This window comes from Cnephaeus nilssonii (genome assembly GCF_951640355.1).
Source record: "Cnephaeus nilssonii genome assembly, chromosome: 1".
Taxonomy (NCBI): Eukaryota; Metazoa; Chordata; class Mammalia; order Chiroptera; family Vespertilionidae; genus Cnephaeus; species Cnephaeus nilssonii.
In genome coordinates, this window is record NC_137072.1 from 115,413,974 (window position 1) to 115,436,751 (window position 22,778).

The following is a 22,778-nucleotide window of genomic DNA, read 5'->3' on the forward strand; positions in this document are numbered from 1 at the left end:
GCTCCCAGCCCTGCCCGGGGAGACGTTCTCCACGGCCCTCCTGACTCAGAGCCCCGTGCACCCACAGCTCTGAGGCCTCCTGCTCCCCCCGTCCCAGCCCCACACCCACGTCACCGGTCACACGGCAGAGCCACGGTTCACGCTGGCGGCCTCTGTGAGACCCAGGGCCTGCGCCGCGGGGGCACTGGTCACTGTGGCTTCGCCCTCTGCCTGGCACGACGTCCTGGCTTTGACTTCTGCGAATGCACGCGGAGCTGTGGGTGTGTGGGGACATCACCAGGCGACAGGAGGGGAGGGGCTGGCGCCGGAGGCCGAGGAGAAGCAACGGGTCCTTATGATGCAGCTTTTATTTCAAAAAGTAGGAAACCCGGCCTGCCCATTTCCTGCGTCAGCCGGCCAGACGGCGCTGTCCTCCCGTCCGTCCGTCCTCGCTGCTGGAGCGTCGGGCCCTGTGGTTTCCCGGGTCCGGAAGCCCTGGCCCGCGGCCTCGGCCGAGCACTCACTGCCTCTGAAAGTGGGCGAAGAAGGTCCGGATCTCCTTGGGGCCGATGGTGACGACGGGGCCTTGCGGGGCGCTGGGCCGGGAGCTGCCTGGCAGGGGCAGAGGTGGTCAGCCCGGCCCTCCCCCTCGGAGCCCCTGTTCCCGGGACCCCCAGCACCACAGCGTGTGTGGCTGCCCCTCCTGCCAGGACCCACGGCCGCGGCCTGGCATTTCTGCCCTTCCCGGGCCCTGGGCCTGCAGAGGAGCTGGTCCTGGTCACGTGGCCTCAGGACCTGAGAGGCTTCTCACTGAGGCCATTGGGGGCCCTGCCCTTTAGGTCACTGGCTCCCCAAAGTCATGCCCTGGGGTTTGGGCTCCTACTGCTCATCCACCCTCCCCTCCTGCACCCACCCTCCCCGCCTGCACCCACCCATGCATGATCCACCCGTTCACCCCCACACACACACTGAATGAACGGCCCCCCGCCCCCGCCACGGTGCTGCGCAGTGGACAGAGAGGAGGTCCTGGGACCAAGACTCGCGGCACGGAGAGCAGAGGCTCTGCCCCTGCCTGGCCCGGAGCAGGACAGGCCGGAAGGCAGGGCCAGGCGCGTTCCGGCGGAGGGAACAGCGGAGGGAACAGCGGAGGGAACAGCGTCGGCCAGGCCAGGGCGGCAGGAAGCAGCCCGTGGTTGGCGGGGGCCACCGTGGTGTGTGCGGAGCGAGGCACAGCCTGGCACACTCAGACCCTGGGGCACGCCGGCGAGCGTGGGTCTCCCCCAGGGCACGGACAGCGGCGTGGCCTGCACACACACGCACTCGCACCCGCACACACCTGTGTGGAGCCCTGGCAGGCAGGCACTGACCCAAAGCCTCTCCTCACTAACTGCTCAGGTAGATTCAGGGCGGCTGCGGAATCAGAGGGGGCGAGCGGCCGCTCAAGGTCACACAGCCTGAAGGGCCGCGCGGGCAGCACCCACACCCGGGCTCCCACACCTGCGTTGCGTGTCCTCCACCTCCAGCGCTGCAGCGAGTTCACACTCCAGGTCCCCGTGAGCGAGCGCTCCTCCACGGCCACCAGCGTGCCCAGCCCCCGCAGCACGGACTGCAGGGAAAGCAGCGCGGGGAGGGGTGAGCCGCCCGGGCTCCAGGGCTGAGCCGAGGACACACAGCTGCAGGGGGGGGCACCCGGGCCCAACACGCCTCCCTCATTCCATTCCCACAGCAAAGCTACCGGCGGGAGCCCACTTCACAGGTGAGGAAACTGAGGCCAGGAGGCCTGCTTCCCGCTGCCCAGCGGATGGGCGTGCCCAGGAGGTGGCTGCGCTCAGAGCTGCCCCTCCCACCCGGAGCCCCCTCCTGCCCAGTGGGGCTCAGGCGGCGCCAGGCCCGGCCCGGGAGGAGGCCTGTCAGTTACCCACCCCCTTTGCCACGTAGCTCAACCCAGCCACCCACGCAGGGAGGGAGGCAGGGGCCCGACTGCCCGTCGGGAGACAGGGACAGAGGCTGGCCGTGGGCGGGGGTTCTGGGCCAGCTGCCCGTGCTGATGGACGGGACGCGCACGGGCGACCGGGCCCCGGGTGCTGCGACCCGGCTTCGGTCTTTACGCCTCCTGGTGAGGCCCGACCGGCTGTGACCACGGGCGACAGCAGGAAGGACAGGAGCTGGCGTGCTGAGGACGGCCCGGAGCACAGAGTGACCGAGGACAGCACGGCCCAGCCGCATCCGCTGGTGAGACGCGCCCGGCCTGCTCCAGGCGCCCTGGCAGCCGCGCACCGTCCTCCCTGAGACCCGCTTGGGCCACCGACCAGCACCATCCACGCGGAGAAGCAGTGCGGCGTCCTCCCGGCCACCTGCCCCCCAAGGGCCTCGGCACGCCACCTGGGCCGGGGGCAGCACAGGGCGACCGACGCCCAAGTGCCCCCTTCATCTTCCCTGCGCCCTGACCACACGCACTCCGAGGGGCCCGTGGGACGGGGGCAGGTGAGGGAGGAGACTGGTGAGGCTGGGAAAGGGGGGCGTCCGGAGGCACACCAGGGAGAGGGGAGGCATCTCGAACTACCTTCCGGGGAGAAGGGTCAGGCCGGACACCGGCTGGGGCGGGGCGGGGCGGGCCCACCAGAGCCCGCACGGTCCGTGGTGAGCGCACCCTGACATGCCTCTAGCCAAGTGGTTTCCGAGTCAGGATTGTGACCTGGGAATGCGACTCCCTGGCCCAGCGCCCCACAGGGTGGTCTGGCAGAGGGACATGGGGGGGGGTCACCTTCAGGTTCACGGTCACTGGCCGAGACAGGACCCGGTGCTCCCCGATCTCGTACAGGTGCTGGAGCCGCAGCAGGACGCGGCGGAGGTCGGCCCTGGCCTTCCTCGGAAAGCCTGAGGGACGGGAGGAAGGCGGCCGTGAGGGCCCGACTGGTGCCCGCACTTCACACACTCACTCCCTTTCCACCCTCACGCCCCTGAGAGGCAGTGGCGCGGCCTCCACCGGCTCAGAGAGGGGCAGCCCCCGCCCGAGGCCACACAGCGCTGCTGAGCAGGGAGCGGCCCGCCCTCCGTCCTCCGCACGGTTGTGGCCTCGCGGCCCTGTCCTCAGATCTCCTGGCTCTGGAGCATTCTCGCCTTCTCTGCCTGTGGCCACGGAACCCTGAGGCCCGTGCAAAGCCAGCAGAGGTGACCTGTCACTCAAGACAGGAGCGTTTCCTGTCACCGGGACTAAGGCGGCACGTGGTGCACCTGGCCTCCGTCTCAGGTCCCTGGTCCCACAGCGAGAGGGGTTTGCTGCTGACCCACAAGACAGACAGCGGTGGAGGGCGGAGCTGGGGGAAGGGATGGGGGAGTGGGGGGAAGGGGGGTGCTGTCGGCACAGGGCCAGCTGGGCCCTTGTAAAATTCCTTCCCCGTGGTCCTGGCCCGGTGGTTCAGGACGGGCCTCGAGCCGAGTGAGGCTTCGGGCCCCCGATGAGGTGAGGGGCGGGGGGGGGGGGGGGTGGTGGTGGTGGTGGTGAGGAGTACGGTGAGGATGACAGCCTACTTCATGGGGGTCGGGGGACTCCCGCCCTCCCGGTGCTCCCCGGCCTCTCCAGGGAGGGGTTTCTCATCGGGGCTGAGGGGCTCCCCGGCCCAGCCCCTTCCTCCTCCTCCTGGGGAGTCAGCCACCCACAGGAGTCCCATTCGCAGTCGGCTGGGCCACGCGCCCGCCCGTGGGAAGGGTGTGCTGCCGGGGGCGAGGGCGGGGGGGGGGCGGGTGAGAGGCCGCCCGCCCAGTGTCTCCTGTGATGGGGGGTTGAGGAGCTGGGGGTTCAGTGTTAGGGAGCCTCTGGGATGCAGGCTTGAGCCAAGGTCGCCCACATGCACTTTTTCAGGGACAAGGATGCTATTTGGCCTGTCGCCGCTTCCTCATTCCACAGGCCCGTACTTTGGGGGGGCCAGGTCCTGGGTGGGACTGTGGGGACCCGAGGGTGGCTGAGGCGCAGCCAGCCTGCCTTTGAGCCGCTCGGGTGCAAAGGGCAGAGGAGGTGCAGCTGGAGCCTTGGCAGCTGGACCAGTCGCTTCCTGGTCGGTCTCGCCTCCACCGTGAAGCCCTCCCTGACGCCCAGCCCCGGGCTTCGGTCTGATCACTGTCACCGCTGCCTGGTGGCTTGGCTGCTTCCCCCTCTAGACCGAGAGCTCAGCGAGCAGAGACCTTGCCGCACCAGTCACTACGCACCCCCGGCCCCGGCCCGGAGACATCGGCTTCACGAATGAGTGGAAGCTCCGGGCGGGCGGGCTGCCAGGGCTCCGAGGGTGGTGGGAGTCGGGTGCTCGCGGCCCCAGGAGGAGTCCCTGGGGGAAGCAGGCCCGGAGCGCAGCCCTAGGTCCGGCAGGATGTGGACAATGGTCTGGAGATGAAGGGCTTAGAGGGGTCCAGGGAGAGTCATTTGGGCAGGTCCTGGGCTGGGGTCCAGGCCCCCCGTCCCTGGGCCCTCGATGCTTCTCTGTGGGCCTCAGTCTCCCAGGTGAAGGGACCAGGTGACCTCCTGAGCCGTGACACCTCTGAGGAGGCCCCTCGCCTGGCGGTGCGGTGGGGGCCGGGTCGGCAGGGGAGGGAGGAGGGGCCGGCCCAGGGCCCGCTCACCTTTCTGGAGGTTCTGCAGGTGCTCGGAGTGGTCTGAGCTGTAGTTCCAGCCAGGGATGCTCAGGATCTGCAGGTGAAGACTCGGGGGCAGCGTCACAGCCTCCTGCTGACGGGCGACGGGCCTCTTGGAGTCAGCCTCTGCAAAGCCCCCGGACACAGCGAGGGGACGGGTTTGGGGCCAAACTGCTCCTCCTGCATTCGGAGCTCTCCACACCGCGGTCCCTCCCGGCCCAGCCCACCTCCCGGCCTCCCCACGGGCAGCCTACACGGCTGGTCCAGAGTCCACCCAGGCTCCCACCCCAGGTCCTTCCCCCCCAATGCCCCTCCTCCCTCAGGCCCAGCAGCTCAGATGACGAATCTAAGAGCTGGACGGACCCTGAATCTCCGGTCCATCCACGGCAAGTACAGGTGGGGGCCCACGGCCCAGAGGGGCACTGTTTGTTCCAGGTCAGATGAGGCGCTCACACAGAGCCCTGTTTTCTATTCACGCCCGGGAGGCCAGCTCCTCCCTCGTCTGGACACCCCGGTCTCTGCTCTGAAGACACCTCAGCCCCTCATCTTTCCGGGAAATGCTCCTTTCAACTCTGGGCTGCGGCTGGAGTGCCATCTCCCTGCTGTACCCCAGGCCACAGTGACTGGTCTAGGCTGGGGTCATGTGATCCCATAGGGCCAATCAGAATCTTTCCCTGGGACTTTTGTGTTAGAGACCCAAAGTCCGCGTCTGGGTTCCTTTGTGGGGAGATGATGGAGGGAGAAACAGCCTCATGCAGGTTCCAGCCTCGGGTCCGCGTTACACCCTGCCCTGCCCTCGATGTCTCTCACTTGCAACCAACAGAGACCGGAGTGAGGCCAGGTGGAGGGAGCGGAGCGCAGCCTCGGCGCTTTCTCAGACACGGCTCTCGCCCCTCCGGGGGAAAGGCCGCCTTTGCCAGGAAGAACACGGGCGGCCAGCGTGGGGCCGGGAGGGGCAGGCAGCCGCTCCGGGCAGTCCTGGGAGAGATGGCTCCCGAGAAGCCCAGCTGCCCGGCCGCCCGCCTGCCCGGGCCGCTGCCCAGCTCCGCCTCCCGCCCTGGGCTGCCCAGCCTCTGCCCAGCCAGCTGCTCCCTCAGCGCTTTTCCTGTCAAACACGAGAACCCTGAGAGCCCCCAGAGCTGGCCCACGGGCTCATCTCGGCTTGCGGGTGACACTTACCTAACCCCCAGATCACCGGCCCTCTCATCAGCCCCGCCCACTGTCCGCCCTGAATCTCAAAGGACATCCCACGAGGAATCCTTCCCAAGAGGACTCGGCCTCACGGCGCACACAGCCCAGGCCCCGAGGGCACCCACTCTCCCAGGTTCTCGCCGGCCCGACGGGCTCCTTCTCGGCACCCCCTTACCAGTCAGCCTTCCCAGCACCACCACGGGCCTGTGCTGCAGGGCCAGCCCACTCCGCGGGCGCAGGCGAGTGGTCATGGACGGGGGTCCCAGCAGGAGCCAGAACACCGGGCGGACGATCGAGGGGTCTTTCAGGGAGACGTTGAAGTACTGGGTCAACTCCAAGTTGTTCCACAGCCGCCGGTGAAGCAGGACCTGCAGGGGAGAGCTGGGTGGCAGGCCCCTGGTACCGGGGTTGCCGTGGGGGGGCAGCTCGGGGCCCCGCCTACCTCCACCTCTCCGTCCCCCTGGCTGGAGACGCCATGCGCCTGCTCAGAGAGCAGCACCAGCCGGCTCCTGCTGTCCTCGATGTAGGCCGACTGCACCATGGGGTAGTAATTCTGTGGACACAGACACGGCCACGAGGGCCGTCGGGCAAAGGGCAAGGCAGGCCACCTGGTCAGCGATCGCCCTCTGCCCACCCAGCCGAGCCCCAGCTCAGGCGCAGCGGCAGCTCGAGGTGCCATCGGGGAGGGACTCACATCCGGCTCCCCTGCCACCTGACCTGTGAGTTGGGGACCTGAGCCCACTCGAGCCTCAGTTTCCCCTTCTGTAGACGGGGCGCGAAGACCCACTCTGGACAAGTGCTGCAGGGAGGAGGTGACACAGGCCGGTCAGGGCCCTGGGCCGATGGGTGCTGGCGTAAGGGCCCGTGAGCTGAGCAGCAGCCACACAGCCGTGCCTCTGGCTCCCGTGGGGCAGAACCTCTCGGGGTGACAGGCTGGACTGTGGGGGGCCTGGCCGCAGAGGGTGAGGACCAGCGAACAGAGATGTCAGGGAACACACTCAAGGCAGGCAGTGCGGGGCGGGGCGGGGCGGGGATCCCGTGGGAGGAGGAATAACCAAGGCGCATTGCGGGCACACGAGGTTCCCCCAGGCACCCTCACAGCCCCGGGCGAGGAGGGGGCACAGGCACCGGGAAGCTAAGTCACTTGCCCAAGGCCACCCGCCTGGAGCTGAAGGGCGTGGGCGCTGGACCCCATGTCTCACTTGAGGCCCCGCTGCGCATGTTCCGGCTCAGAGCACGAACACGCCAGCCCTCGACACGCGTCATCCCGCGAACCCTCAGACGGCTCTCTGAGGAGCGAGCCCTCATCTTACGGGAAGCGCAGCCCCTCGGGGACTGTCCTCAGACGGGCAGCCCGAGTTCAGGCGCCAGGCTGACCCCGCGGGGGCTCCACCCCACCGGCAGCCCGGGGGCCCCTCCAGAGGCCGCCGCGCCCGGGCCTCGCCGGCCTACCCGGGAGATGGCGTGGGCCAGGTAGTCCCGGGGGAGCCTCCGCTGCATCTGGAAGGCGTTGCTGTCCGAGTGCAGGACGCGCAGGCTGTGCAGGTCGGTGCTGGTCCTCAGGATGGCCTCGCGGTTCACCTCCAGGGGCCCCACGCGCAGCTCCTGCTCGAGGCGGCCGCACAGCAGCTCCCGGGCGGGCGGCACGTGCGCCAGGCGGGAGTAGATGGCGTAGGTGTGCTCTTTGGCGTCCATCGTCCTGGAAGACGAGGGCCAAATCGGTAAGCAACCTCCGGGCCCTCTGGATGCCTTCCCCCTCCCCCTCCTCTCCTGCCCGCTCTTTCTTTTTTCTTTCTTTTTTCTAATATATTTTCTTGATTTCAGAGAGGAAGGGAGAGGGAGAGAGGTAGAAATATCAATGATGGGAGAGAATCATTGATCGGCTGCCTCCTGCACGCTCCCTACTGGGGATCGAGCCCCCAACCCGGGCATGTGCCCTTGACCGGAATCAAACCCGGGACCCTTCAGTCCACAGGCCGACGCTCTACCCACTGAGCCACACCGGCCAGGGCTGCCCTTTCTTGCTTCTTTCCCCCTCCCTCCCGCAGGCAGGCGGGCAGAGTGCCTTGTCAGGGACAGGACAGGAGGCGCAGGTTCCCTGAGGGTTCAGGGCCCGGCCAGGCCCGATGGCTTCTGGCAGGGAAAACACGAGAACTCCCCCTGTGCTAAGTCACTGGCGTCGCGGGTTCCTGTCCCGCCCCGCTCAGACACCGCCAAGGTGACACAGCACACGCAGACGCAGCCGGAACGCGTGGCCCGGAGCCCTTCATTCCTGCACCAGACGTCCATCCAGCGGCAACGGCCAAGCAGGAGCTGGGCACCTAAGCAAAGGTGGCCCGCAGCACCCGCCCACGTGCACCTGCTGTGCGGGCCCAGCCCGGAGGCCAGCGCACCTGTAGAAGTACTGCCGGATCTCCGTCAGGAGGCGCCCGCGCTCGATCTCCACTCTCACCGCCTCCCACGCCGGGTCCGCGGGCCCTTTAGGCAGAAACACGTAGTTGTCAGAGACGGGGCCGTCATTCGAGTCGCCATTGACGGTGTACTCCAGGAACTCCTGGGTCACGCTGACCGTCCGGTTGTTCCATCTACAAAAGCAGCCCAAGAAAGCCGGTCACTGCCGTGCCCAGCACCTCCCGGCATCACCGCACCAGCTGGAGCCAGGTGGCCGCCCTCTCTGCCGCTCCAGCTGCCCAGCAGGCGCGAAGGGAGGATGAGCCGCCTCTGCACCCACTCTGGGGTGGCTTAGGGCGTCTGCTCCCACTCTGGGGTGGCTTAGGCGTCTGCACCCACTCTGGGGTGGCTTAGGGCGTCTGCTCCCACTCTGGGGTGGCTTAGGCGTCTGCTCCCACTCTGGGGTGGCTTAGGGCGTCTGCACCCACTCTGGGGTGGCTTAGGGCGTCTGCACCCACTCTGGGGTGGCTTAGGGCGTCTGCTCCCACTCTGGGGTGGCTTAGGCGTCTGCACCCACTCTGGGGTGGCTTAGGGCGTCTGCACCCACTCTGGGGTGGCTTAGGCGTCTGCACCCACTCTGGGGTGGCTTAGGGCGTCTGCTCCCACTCTGGGGTGGCTTAGGCGTCTGCACCCACTCTGGGGTGGCTTAGGGCGTCTGCACCCACTCTGGGGTGGCTTAGGGCGTCTGCTCCCACTCTGGGGTGGCTTAGGGTGTCTGCACCCACTCTGGGGTGGCTTAGGGTGTCTGCACCCACTCTGGGGTGGCTTAGGCGTCTGCACCCACTCTGGGGTAGCTTAGGGCCTCTGCACCCACTCTGGGGTGGCTTAGGGCGTCTGCACCCACTCTGGGGTGGCTTAGGTACGGTGCTGGGGACAGGACGGATGAGGAGGCGTCCGAGAGGCCCCTCTGCCCTCCGAAGAGGGGGGAGAGAAAAGCCTCCTTTTTGTTCATCGGGCCTCCCAGGCTCCCCGCCCGGCTTCTTCCGCAAACACGCCCCCAAGGGAGTGAAAAGTCACCGGGACGGGAGGTCTGCAAACCACGCCTGACAAGGGCCTCGCATCCGGAAAAGATAAAGAACTCTTACAACTGAACAATAAAAAGGCAACTCAGCCCGGCCGGCGTGGCTCAGCGGTTGAGCATCGACCTAGGAACCAGGAGGTCATGGTTGGATTCCAGGGCAGGGCACATGCCCGGGTTGTGGGCTCCATCCCCAGTGTGGGGCAGGCAGGAGGCAGCCGATCATGATTCTCTCTCACCATGGATGTTTCTATCTCCCTCTCCCTTCCTCTCTGAAATCAATAAAAATATATTCTTTAAAAGACTTAAAAAAGAGACAACCCAATTTCAAGCTGGACAAAGGATCTGCCCAGAGATTTCATCAGAGAAGATATACAGGAGGCCGCCGGCCTCGCGAGAGATGCCCGGCACCACGGTTGGCGAGGAAATGCAAGTCAGAAGCACGTCGGACGGACGCCACTTCACCCCGAGGAGCGCGACCAGCAGCGGCAGAGAGCGACCCCCACACACGGGGGTGGGACTGGAAGGTGGAGCTGGCACCGTGGCAAACAGCCTGCCAGCGCCTCACATGGTAAACGGATTCATCCTGCGACCTAGTGATTCCGCTCCTAGGCAAGGAAAACCACATGTGCACAAAACCAGGTGCATGGCCGAAACCGGTTTGGCTCAGTGGATAGAGCATCGGTCTGCGGACTGAAAGGTCCCAGGTTAGATTCCGGTCAAGGGCATGTACATTGGTTGCGGGCACATCCCCGGTAGGGGGTGTGCAGGAGGCAGCTGGTCGATGTTTCTCTCTCATCGATGTTTCTAGCTCTCTATTCCTCTCCCTTCCTCTCTGTAAAAAATCAATAAAATATATATATTTTTAAAACCAGGTGCATGCATCGTCATGGCAACATGCCTCAGAAGAGCCAGAACATGGACACTACACGAATGCCCGTCCGCTGTGGGCTGGATGAATAAGCTGCTGTGGCTAAGCGGTGGAATTTTACTGAGGCATGAAAAAGGCACGCCGTGCACATCAAACGTGCCCCGTGGATGAAGCTTTGGGAACATGATGCTACGTGACAGAAGCCAGTCACAAAAGGACCACGTGTGGTCTGCTTTCATTTTATGAAATCTCCAAATTGGGCAAATCCAGAGGGACAGAAAGGAGACTAGACCTGCCGGGGAGTCGGGGACAGGGAGCATGAGACGTCTCGTTGGGTGAGGAATATGTTCTGACATTGGTGGTGGTGACGCCTGCACAGCTCTGTGAACATGCTAAAATCATAGGTGCATGCAGTTAAGTGGGTGGGTGGGATGGTGTGTGAATTACAGCCATCCAGCCCTTATCCACCGCAGGCCTGGCACGGCGTTCCCTTCTACGGCACAGTGCCCCTCATCTGTGCCGGCAGATTCTCCCCTTCGAGGCCTCAGGCCGGGGTCCTGGGGTCTCCTCCCCGCAAGCTCCTCTGAGCACCCCCACTCCAGCTCCAGCAGCTCCTCTCTGAGAATGCCTCAGATGCTGCTTTGCGTGAGCTCACTGGGACTTCGGGGAGCCCAGTGAGAAAGCTAACAGGGAGACAGGGGCAGGAGGTGGGCGGTGGGTCCTGGCTTAGGTGCGGGCATCCAGGGCTGAAAGAAAGGGTGGTGAGCTGGAGCTGGCCCTGACAGGGGCATTCCGGATGGTGTGCAGGACCGAGCAAAGAAGGACCCAAAGCCAGCGGCTGACTCCACCTTTTCCACCTGACCAGGGAGCTCAGAGCATGCTGGGGCATTTCTGTGTGTCCCCTCCACCACCTGCTGAGGACCAGTCTCCTGAATGAGTGACTGGATGGATGGATGGATGGATGGATGGATGGATGGACGGACGGACGGATGATTGACAGACAGCTTGATGGACATGTGGATGGCTGAGTGCAAAAACAGATGGGTTGGTGAATGGATGGATGAATGGACGAATAGATGGATAAGTGGGTGGATGGATGGATGGATGGATGGATGGATGGATAGGACAGGTGTGTGGATAAATGGGTGGGTTATAAGGTAGAATGGAGGTGTAATGGGTGAATAGATGGGTGAGTGGGCGGGTAGATGGGTAGTTTTGTGGGTGAGTGAATAGATTAAGGAATTTTATGTTTCACTAAATTTTAAAAAGGGGGTAAAATGATTATTATATTTATTCCCTCAGGTGGAGGTCCTTCAATACCCCTTTTTCCTCAGGATCAACAGCTCTGGAATGAAAAAGTTTAAGAAAGTCTTTTTTGCACTGGCCAAAACTCATACTCCTAGAAATAAAGATGGCAAAATACTGAAAGGCCTCCCTCACCATCAGGTTCTTCGCCCAGGCAGGAGAGGAAATAAAGTCCCCTGTGGGGGAATGACAGCTCGGGCCTCCGGGAATGCCTCCACCTCAGAGCCAGCAATGGCTGCACCTCACCTCTCCCAGATGCTGTGCATCAGGTTGGTGTCCGGGTCTAGGAAGACCGTGTAGCAGTCGTTCTTCACAGACACCAGGTTCTGGCCCCTGGGCCTGGTGCGTAGTTTTCTCGGCTTGAGGTCAAGCTCGGAGGTGATTGTCATGGTGGCACTTGGTGCCTGTTTGCCATCCGGGGCCTGCTCGGTGGGCCTGATACTATAGTACCGGTAGCTGAGGCCCGGGATTGTGGTCAGCACATACAAGTCATATTTATGTGGGATCTCCTTCGATCTCTGGACCTGCAGGGCCAAAGGTACAAGACAGAAGAGATTCGGGGTTGGAGGACCAGTCTCCGCAGTAACCCTCAGCTTGCCCTCCTCCGGTGCAGGGTGCTACCCAGGAGGCAGCGGGGTCTGTCCATCATCACACTGAGCTGACTTCCCCTCCTTGCATCCTCCCTGCTCAGCAGGCTCCAGCCCTGGCCTCATCTCCCTCCCCTGCCTCCCTCCCTCTGGGCACCAGCACCACCAACTGCCCTTCCTTCCCAACACTCCTGCTGCTTCCTGCCCCCCCCCCCCCCCGAGCCATTCCCCATGCTGTTCCCTCTGCCAGAGGCCCCCTCCTGGGAGGGGGCAGCCTTCTCTCTCCATCCTCCAATTTCCCATGGAGGGACGCTTTCAAGGGGCGGGGAGCGGGAGAGCCTTTTTCATCCCCCTCCTCTGGTTTGGGGACAGGCTTGGAGAAGACACGGGGCCCGCTCGGCCATGCCCCTCACTCCTAGGGCAAGTGGGAGGTTTTGGGGAGGCCCGTCAGCACACCCCGGAAGCCCCCCACAGCCTCCCACCCGCCTTCACTGAGATGCCGCGGACGTCTGTCCCCCGCAGCCTGCCCCGTGACTTTCCTCCACCATCACCGTCATCACTGTCACCGTCTGCACTTCCTCCTTTGGTTCACTGCCTGTCTCTCCGCTAGAAGGTGGCCCGGGGGGCAGGGACTTTGGCTGGGATAGTACCCCAGTGCCTAGACCAGCGCGGACACGTGGCAGGGGCTCCAGAATATTCGGTCAGTGATTTACCCTGCGTGGTGCTGCCCTTGACGGGAAGGGGTCCGTGCTGGGTCTGCACAGACCAAGCCCTCCTCCAGCGCCTCCTGCTCAGGTGCGTTCCCCGCCTCTGGTGTCAGCAGGGGCTGCGGCCCTGGCTCCCGGGCACCGCGCCACGCCACGCCTTCCCTGGCCACTCAGCACCTGCTCCCCTCCCCACAGTGACGGGTCCGGAGACCCAGCACCCAGCCCAGAGCCAGGCCCAGAACAGGCCCGGGGGAGTGTTTGCTGAATGACTGGCGGTGGCACCCCCCAGGGAAGGGCCCGCAGGATGGCAGGAGGGGTGCCCGGGGGCACCAGGTCCAGTTCCAGGCCGGGGAGGAGAGGAGAATGGACTACACACTCACAGTGGGGGGCCCTCGGTGTCTGGGTGCTGGGCCGAGAGGCAGCCCCTGATATCAGCACCTCCATAACCACCCCTTTAAGGGACAGGAAGGCCTTTCCCTGGCAAAGTGGACACTTACACTAGAAAACGCACACTCAGGGCGGGGCGAGCAGCCCCCAGGCACGCAGGCCACAGAGGCCCTCCAGGGAGGGACTGTCCCGGGACCGTGGCCACGTCAGATGCCCCAGCCCAGAGTCAGCCCCCTGGGTAGGTCACTCCGGCCCTCAGTGGACACGCCCCCCATGGATGTCCTCCGGGAGGGCGGGCGGTCAGAGGTCCCTGTGAGGGCCTGGCCCGGGCAGGTGTCAGCAGCAGCAAGTGCGTCCGCGCAGAAACGGCGCCCATACCTGGGCCTCTACCGGGTGGCCTGACTCGTCGGTGACCGTGACCTGGGGAACGCTCACGGTCAGGTTGATCAAAGTGGTGACCGTCCAGGCCAGGGGGTTGTAGACCGCGGCCAAGCGTCCCTCGGGCTCGGAGCCTGCAACGGAGGGCGGGCATTCCTTGCTGTTCTCATGCACCACCGTTGGGGGGGGGGGGCCTCCGTGGAGGAGAAACAGGCAGGCGAGAGCGGCCCCGCAGGGCTCCCCAGGAGAGGGCCAGGGACGGGGTGTCATCCCTGCAGGGCGCCCCCACCGCTCGCTCCGTGTGCTCCTGGCTCACCTGCTGGTCAGCCCACCTGCTGCTGAGGACACCGAGGCCAGAGAAAGACCGCGGCCCCAGGTGGCCCAGCGCCGGAGCCGCGCTCCGAGGCTCTGAGTGCCTGGCGTGGGGAGTGCCCGGAGAATTCTCTGGAGCCCGGAAGTCACGTCCAACTGCCCAGCCCGGCGTGCGAGACCCTTTCTGTTCCATCCTGTGCCCCGCGTGCAGCCTGCTCTGACCCTGCCTGCGACCTGCGCACAGCGCACGCTGTCCAGCGCCTGCCCCTGCTCGGCTGCTCCCTCGGGCTGCGGTGCCCGCCCGGTCGTCCCCGCTGACCCCTCACTGCACCACTGCCCTGCCAGCCGTGGGAGGGACTGCCCTGTCCTAGCGCTTACCTTGACTGTCGGTCTCTCCCTCCCAGCCCAGGCCTGTAGGCAGCGCTCTGTGTGCTGCTCCCGTCCCCAGGGCCCCCCAGAGTCCGAAGGTGGGATGGGGTCCCACACAGACATGGCAGGGAGGGGGGGCAGGGGGAGCAGGCCAGGTGAGCAGTGACATGGAGGGGAGAGGCCCGGTGCAGCGTGCAGGCTGGGGGGGGGCCTGTGGGTTTGAAGCCCCTCAGACCCGTCAGACGGGTGTGATCGTCACTGCAAACTCGTGCCGCCCTCGCAGTCAAAGGCCCGGGTCCACGGCTGCGCGGGGGTGTCTGTGCCCACGCTGACGCTCGGCCGGGGCGGGAGCCCAGCGAGTCAGGTTCCCGGGGTCCTCTAGGCCTGCGCAGCCCTTCCCGCCGGCGTGGCCTGGGGAGTCCGCAGCACCGTCCCCCCATGTCCTCAGCTAGAAGAGCAGGGCAGGAGCCGCCCTCGCGTGCACAGAGTGGGGCAGGACATGAGCTGGCCTGGGGGGAGGCCCAGCGATGCTCGGCCCGCCCTTGTGCAGGGAGAGGAAACGGAGGCTCGGAGCAGTCACGTGCCTGCCCAAGGTCAGGCGAGGTCAGCGCACAGGAGGGATGTGGCTGCTGAGTCTGACGGTCAGGTATTCAGGCCCTGGCCCCGGCCCCCAGGCTCTCTCAGAAAAGACCAGAGCATCCGCACCCCCAGCCCGCACCCCACCCTGCGGCCTCGCGCACCTGGTGAGTCCCGGGGCCGGCCCAGGACGATGGAGGCCATCAGCCGGAGCACGGCCTGCACCCCTGCGCGCAGGTGCCCCACGAACATGTCCCGCACCTGCACGGCCTGCGTCCCCGTGATGCCGTCGTGGTGCTGCACCTGCGGTCCCACCAGAGGGAGCAGTGGGTCCGCCTGCCCGCCCAGAGCTTGCTGGGCCCCTGCCTGCTCGGCCCTGGCTACCCTTCCTCTCAGCAGGTGGGCCGAGGGGTCCCTCGCACTTCACAGAAGGGGCACCGAGGCACAGAGAGGCCAGCAGCTGGCGCGTGCCTTCCTGACCTGGCGGAAACCAGCTGACTTTGGGGAGGGACCGTGGCTCCCATTGGGCACCCTCGGGACACACTGGGTCCCCCCCAGGACATGCTGGGTGCCCCTGAGACACACTGGGCACCCCCAGGACATGCTGGACACCCTGGGACACACTGGGCACCCCGGGACACGCTGGGCACCCTGGGACACGCTGGGCTCAGTCAGCCCCTGCGCTGCAGCAGGGCGAGAAGCAAACGGCGCCATGTGGCCACCACCAGGCCAAGCGGGTCCTGCACATTATGGCACTCAATTGCCCCCGCCCACCGGGTGGGCATGTGTTGTCATGGCACAGGGACGGGTTAGGGCTCAGAACGTCTCATGCCCGAGGCCATGGCAGAGCAGGGCCTGCATCCAGCGTCCCCCGTCCAGCCTGGTCACCAGGGCCGACCTCTGCGCGTGGCCAGTAGTGACCAGGGCTGGACAGGGAGGGCGCGGCGCGGGGGTTCCGAGGCGCGGCCGCTGCGGTGCCGTTACCTCGGAGACGGCCCAGCGGAGCTTCTGGAGCTGCTTCAGGGCCCAGCCGGGGTCCAGGCGGCGCCCGGGCCGGGGCCACATGTAGCGCGTGAACATGGACTCCCCCGCGTGCAGCAGCGCGCTGGCCCGCCTCGCCAGCCCCTTGAGCGGGCTGCGGGAGGCGTAGAAGCCGGTCCACACCTGCGACTCCTCTGGGAGACAAGGGCCGGCAGGGGAGTGAGCCCCCGGCCCGCGGAGCCTCCCAAGCCCTGGCCCCGAGAGAGCTGGGCCCAGAGGGGCAGGGTCACCTGGCTCGCCCAGGGGGTCACCTGGCTCTCCCAGGAAGGCCTGGGGCTCCTGCCGCAGCCAGGCCAGGGACTGCCCGGAGCCCTGGAGGCGCTGGGGCAGGTGGGAGGAGGGTGCCTGGGTGGGCTGGGGGACAGGAAAGCCCAGGGAGGGTCAGGAAGGCCTGGCTCAGCCTTGAACCCGGGGCCTTCAGGGCCTGGGGGAGGGGAGGGAGGCAAGGGGAGTGGGCAGGACCCGCTGAGAGGCCCGAGCACCGAGCACCGCAGCCTCTGAATGTGATTCTGGGACAATGGGGGGCCCAGGACAGGCCTGCACTCAGCAGGTCCCCCTGGCGGCCCAGGGAGGGTGGGAGGCGGGAAGGAGCTGAGAGATCAGGAGATGCTGTCCTCACCCAGACAGAGGATGAGGCCTGACCAAGGTGGGGGGAGGGGGTTGAGGGTCTCCAAAGCGGGGCTCTGTCAGATGGGTCCACGTTTGGCCCACACCAGTCCCAGCTGCCCCCCACGCAGGCGCAGGAGGGCGTTTCCTGCAGCCAGCTCCCCGCGCCTGCCCGCGGTGCTGCGTCTAATTCCTCCGGGTTGCAGTGGGGGAGCTGGGGCCTGCAAGGGGCTCCTCAGCAGGGGGCTGAGCACCGGGTGGGCGGCCTGAAGGCGCACACGCTGCAGGCCCCGAGTCAGCCTCCTGGGCAGGGCCTGCTCTGCCCACATCCAGGGCGGGGCCTGGCACAGCGGGACCGGGCACGGCGTCAGTTATTCATCGCTCCATCTGCGGGCCCTTGCTCTGCGCTGGACCCGGGATCCGAGCTTTCCTTGTTTCGCTTCATCGTCACAACGCCATAGACTAAGCGCCATCACTGTCCCGGTTCCGCTGAGGCACCGCCCGTCCGTGAGGGGCACGCAGCCACAGAGCGGGCTCAGGCCGGGCAGCCTCCCCAGCTTGGCGGCGCACCGGCCTCCAGGACGCGGGCGTGAAGCATCGGGCTCCCCTGAGCAGGACCGTGGAGGGGCCATCGTCACAGATGAGTGGAACTTGCGCAGGAAGAGGCGGGAGGGGGCCCTTCCGCCGGGAAGCCGCAATGCAAGGTGCGGACGCAGGAGCCTACTGTGTGCGGGCAGCCTGGGAACCGGGCTGTAGGTGCGGCGGCCAGGACGGCCAAGGGGGCAGGTGGGCGGGGCCAGGGCCAGGCTCCCAGACTGGAAGGGCAGACACTGAGGGGGCACTGCCCTGGCACCAAATGGCCACCCTGCCCCCGAGGCGGGTACCTGAGGAGTAGGGCAGGAAGTCCTGGTGGCCACGGACGTCCCAGGTGGCGTTGTGGGCGTGCACAGCCTGGAAGTAGGAGCTCAGGGTGGCGTACTCCACCGTGATGCCCAGCTGGGATGAGTGCGTGTTGATGAAGCTCAGCAGGAGGTCCATGTTGGCAAACTGCATGCCCGCGTTGAAGAACTTCCTGTCACACCCCTGCGGCAGGACACGGGCCACGTCCCGTCCTGAGGGCAGAGCTCAGCCCAGCAGAACGGCCCCGGGGGCCTTCCCAGGACACCCTGCCACCCTCCACGGGGCCATGCACGTCCCCACACCAGCTCCCCAGCTGAATTCCTGGCTGTTTCCTTCTCTCTTTTTCTTTCTTTTCTCTACATCATGTTGTACATCCCCTATATTTGTTTATCTTTTATCTTATAAGAAGTTTGTTCCTGCCCTGGCTGGTTTGGCTCAGTGGATAGAGCGTCAGCCTGTGGACTGAAGGGTCCCAGGTTCGATTCTGGTCAAGGGCATGTGCCCAGGTTGCGGGCTCAGTCCCCAGTGGGGGGCGTGCAGGAGGCAGCCCATCAGTGATTCTCTCTCATCATTGATGTTTCTCTCTCTCTCCCTCTCCCTTCCTCTCTGAAATCAATAAAAATATATTTTTTTAAAAAAGAAGTTTGTTCCTTTGACTAATCCCCCACCCCCCACCTCTGACAACCACAAATGGGATCTCTATTTTTCTACGCATTTTGTGTTTTTAAATTTTACATATACTGTAAGTGAAATCATACAGTATTTTGTCTTCCTCTGACTTATTTCACTCCCTGGCATTTCTAAAAGCCATTTAGTATTACTACTCATCGAAGTCACCCATTCTAGAACTGTGAGAATTGTGAATGACAATGAACTAGCCACGACTCACATTTACTGGCCTTAACTTCACCTTCAAAACAGCAAAGTCAAAATTGTTAGAAACATAGTACCTACCAAGACTGAATCTGAAAAAGTAGAAAGTGTAAACAGACATATTACTAGTAAGGAGAATGAATCAGTAATCAATAGGCTCTAAACTAAAGTCCAGGACCAGATGATTTCATTGGTTAATGCTATTAAAAGAAGAATCCATACCAATCCTTCTAAAATCTTCCCCAAAAAACAGAAGAGGAGAGAACATTTCCACACGCATTTCCGAGGCCAGCATTATCCTGATGTTACAATGAGACCGGGGACACCACACGTGAAGAAAAGTGCAGGTGACCACCCCCAATGAACATAGATGCAAAAATTCTCAACAAAATGTGAGCGAACTAGATTCAACAATACAATAGAACTACCACACCACGGGGTCAAGTGGGAAAACAATCCAATTTTAAAATGGACGAAGGATTTCAGGAGATACCTTTCCAAAGAGGACATACAGATGGCCAGCAGGCCCAATGCAAAGGGGCCCAGCACCCCTAATCTTCAGTGAAATACAAATCAAAAACCACATTGCCCTGGCCAGTGTGGCTCAGTGGATAGAGCATTGGCCTGCAACCTGAAGGGTCAAGGGCACGTACCTCGGTTGCAGGTTCCTCCCCGGCCCGGGCCCTGGCCGGGGCTTGTGCAGGAGGCAACCAATCGATGTGTTTCTTTCATATTGATGTTTCTCTCTGTCTTTCCCTCTCTCTTCCACTCTCTCTAAAAATCAATGGAGAAATATCCTCGGATGAGGATTAAAAATAATAATAATAAACAAATCAAAAACCACAGTAAGACATCACCTCACACCTGTTAGAATGGTTACTATCAAAAAGACAAGAGAGAAGTGTTGGTGAGGAGGTGGAGAAAAGGGAACCCTTGTGTACTGTTGGTGGGACCGCAAATTGGTGCAACCACTATGGAAAGCAGTATGGAGGTTCCTCAAAAAATTTAAAATAGAATTACCATCTGATCCAGCAAGTCTACTTCTGGGTATTTAGTCAAAGAAAACAAAACATTAATTCTAAAAGTTATATGCACCCATATTCATAGCAGCATCATTTACAACTAGAGGCCCAGTGCACGAAATTTGTGCACTGGGGTGGGGAGTGGTGTCCCTCAGCCCAGCCTGCACCCTCTCCAATCTGGGACCCCTCGGGGGATGTCTGACTGCCAATTAAACCAGCAGTTGGACATCCCTTTCACAATCTGGGACTGCTGGCTCCCAACCGCTCACCTGCCTGCCAGCCTAATCACCCCTAACCACTCTCCTGCCGGCCTGATCAAAACCTAACTGCTCCCCTGCCAGCCTGATTGCCCCCAACTGCCCTCCCCTGCTGGCCTGGTAACCCCCACCTGCCCTCCCCTGCCGGCCTGGTCGCCCCTAACTGCCCTCCCCTGATGGCCTGGTCACCCCTAACTGCCCTTCCCTACTGGCCCGGTCTCCCCCAACTGCTCTCCACTGCCGGCCATCTTGTGGCTGCCATCTTTGACCACATGGGGGTGGCCATCTTGTGCGAGGGTGTGATGGTCAATTTGCATATTACATCTTTATTATATAGGATAGCCAAAACATGAAAGCAACCTAAAGTGTCCATCCATAGATGAATGGATAAACAAATGCAAATGTATACACACACACACACACACACACACACACACACACACCATTCAATTCCCGGTGAGACACATGCCCAGGTTCCAGGCTTGATCCCCAGAGAGGGGCATGCAGGAGGCAGCTGATCAATGATTCTCTCTCATCGTTGATATTTCTCTCTCTCTCTCCCTTCCTCTGTGAAATCAATAAAAATAAAGAAGAACAGGTGGAGGTCACCGGATGATACTGTTGGGGTTTTGTGGCCTGGACACCAGTTATTTTAGGCAGGTGTTTCTGTGCCCCTTTGCAAGCATCACATTCTATTGTGAACTCCTGAGAAAGCAAACATTTCATTATCTTGTTTCTTTATTGCCTACGTATATTTTAAGTTATGTCTCAAGCCTCATCTAAAGTTATCCTATATAATAAAAGGCTAATATGCAAATCAACCAAATGGTAGAACGACTGATCCCTATGATGCGCACTGACCAGCAGGGAGCAGACACTCAATGCAGGAGCTGCCCCCTGGTGGTCAGTGCGCTCCCACAGGGGAACACTGCTCAGCCAGAAGTCCTGAGCCAGGCTCATGGCTGGCAAGCGCAGCAGTGGTAGCAGGAGCCTCTCCCTCCTCTGCAGCAGCACTAAGGATGTCCGACTGCCGGTTTAGGCCCATGGGGAGCAGGCCTAAGCCGTCAGTCAGACATCCCCCAAGGGCTCCCAGACTGTGAGAGGGCACAGGCCGGGCTGAGGAACACCTCCACTCCAGTGCACAAATTTCGTGCACCGGGCCTCGTGTGTGTGTGTGTGTGTGTGTGTGTGTGTGTGTGTGTGTGTGTATGTGTGTGTGTGTGTGTGTATTAGATCAAATGTGTCGTACAAGTGGCCTGTTGACATCATGTATGGAGTTCTATAGTTTTCAAAAAATATTGTTAATATCTCCACCTATAGAAAAAAGGAATCACAAATAAAAAGAGCAAAACAATAAAAGCGGCATTAAAAGAGAGGCAGTCACACGTGAAAAAGTCGGAGAGAGCTGGTGGGAGCCTGAGGGGGCGCGGGCCAGGAGCTGTACTTCAGCGGGGAGGCTGGGGTGAGTTCAGGGTGTGGGAGGAGCTGGTGGGGGCCGAGGCCCAGGGTGTGCAGGATGGCAGGCCAGCCCAGCGCCTGGGTAGAGACAGGCCCGGTTCGAGGGAACACGAGCCTGGAGCGGCTGTGATGCGGACACCGGGCCCGGGACGCCGCTTACCCAGGGCCAGAGGATGTGCGGGGTCCGATACCAACTGGCCCGCAACTTCACGCTCAACACAAAGCTCTCCAAGTACGTTTCGATGTTGTGCACAGTGACGGGGTCGTTCAGGTTAGTGTATGCCATATCCTGGAGTCGTGCTGGGAACGGGGCGTCGCCTTCCCAGGAATACCCCACCCTGTGGGAGAGAGAAAGGTTTGGGGGGGCCACCCCAAGAAGAGAGCAGTCTGGGGCCCTCGGGGCCTGGCAGGGCTCAGGCAGTCCATGGGGCAGCTCAGGACCTGCAGACCCTCCTCGGTGACCCCGTCTCCCACCAGCGCCATGGGCAGGCTAGGGGTGGGCAGGCAGGAGCTTTGCAGACAGAGGGGGCTCCAGCCCAGGCCCCACACTCCCCAGCTGCGGGACAGGCATGCCACTCCCCAGGCCCGTGTCATCAGCTTCCCGTGGAGCCTACACCCACCGCGTCCCGTTCCACCACAGGGGCCACGTGGGACCCCTTAGATCACTCCTTCCCTGTGCACCTCGGAGCCTGCAGAACGGGGTGCAGGGCCGTGGACAGCGCTGGGACTAGGCTGGGGCCAGGGGAGCAGCCACCTCAAGCTCTAGTCTCAGTGCCCCCCCCCCCCCCCCCGGTAACGAGATTTAACGCAATGTTTTAGCAAATACGATGAATGCCGACACAATCCTGGTGAACAGACCCTCACGGTGTTCAACAAAGGCAGACGCCGCGCCGACTTCCCCTCCACCCCGGCTCCCGCGCGTGGCACGGCTCTGACCCTGAGAACGAGCCTGGCGCCGGCCTCGCTGGGCAGCCCAGAGGCACGGGGGGGACCCGGGCCAGCCGGGCTCTCGTGGGGAACATGTGCTGAAGGCCGTGATGAGGATCCAATGACGGTAATGGTGGGAAACCGCGAGAAACAGTGCCTGGCACGGAGCGGGCCTGACCCCCCCGCCTCACCGGCAGGGAGCCCGCTGGCGTCCCTCTCCCAGCGGCCCCTCCAGCTTGCCTGCTGGTCTCTCCGTCTCCAAGAGGGAGGCCGCCCTGTGCCCGGCCTCGCAGGTACAGAGGGAATGGCTGTACCCAGGACCCCAGGCCCGGGACCTGGCGCCTGAACGGAACACCACTCCGAATGCTGGCTCCCTCGGGGTGTGGTGAGGGTCACCGTGAGGTCACACGGGGACAGCGCTGAGCGGGGCCCGGCACGGCGCGTGCTCACGTGCAGTAGCCGTAATAGTCCAGGACGTGCGTGAAGATCTCCTGCTGCTCTGCCAGCGACCGGGACCCTCGCCACACGAACTGCATCTGCTGCGAACCGGAGGGACCGGAGCGAGACTGAGGGCCCGGCGGGCGGGGACAGACCTCCCTGGCTGCCTCCTCCCGAGGTCCCATCTCACCCCCCGAAGCCGCATGAGCTGGGGATTGGCCTGGCCGGTCACCCGCCTCCTCCTGGGGCCCCTGCCAGGCACAGGCTCAGCGCGCTCCCTGCGGGGCAGCCCGTGCTGCCCAGCTCAGAGGGCCAGGCCGTGCTCAGGGTGACAAGCGGGGTGAAATCCTGGTCCCGGTAGCATCATCTCTGGGGCACACACAGGCTCCCCGGCTCCCCAGCGACTTGATTTCGGGCCTTGGGAGACCGCAGAGCCACCCTCAGTGAGAGCTGCCTGCGGGAAGCTGCTCTGTGCTCCGTGCTCCGTGCTCCGTGCTCG

At 63.4% G+C, this 22,778-nt stretch overlaps 1 protein-coding gene across 1 annotated transcript in view; it reads right to left on the bottom strand.

Moving 5' to 3' along the window:
* Positions 1–499: 499 nt before the first annotated feature.
* The window catches only part of MAN2B2 (mannosidase alpha class 2B member 2), a gene marked incomplete at its 3' end in the record, with an annotated part of 31,341 nt that continues 9,062 nt past the window's right edge, over positions 500–22,778 (bottom strand). Inside the window, exons 5-19 of the mRNA XM_079765645.1 lie at positions 22,292–22,380; positions 21,075–21,252; positions 17,289–17,487; positions 15,742–15,932; positions 14,900–15,060; positions 13,501–13,807; positions 11,688–11,965; positions 8,190–8,381; positions 7,249–7,495; positions 6,239–6,349; positions 5,972–6,164; positions 4,594–4,731; positions 2,744–2,856; positions 1,306–1,585; positions 500–591 (exon numbers count right to left, since the gene is read on the bottom strand). Of these exons, the coding sequence (XP_079621771.1) occupies positions 500–591; positions 1,306–1,585; positions 2,744–2,856; positions 4,594–4,731; positions 5,972–6,164; positions 6,239–6,349; positions 7,249–7,495; positions 8,190–8,381; positions 11,688–11,965; positions 13,501–13,807; positions 14,900–15,060; positions 15,742–15,932; positions 17,289–17,487; positions 21,075–21,252; positions 22,292–22,380 (2,769 nt within the window). The remainder of the gene's footprint in view (positions 592–1,305; positions 1,586–2,743; positions 2,857–4,593; positions 4,732–5,971; positions 6,165–6,238; positions 6,350–7,248; positions 7,496–8,189; positions 8,382–11,687; positions 11,966–13,500; positions 13,808–14,899; positions 15,061–15,741; positions 15,933–17,288; positions 17,488–21,074; positions 21,253–22,291; positions 22,381–22,778) is intronic.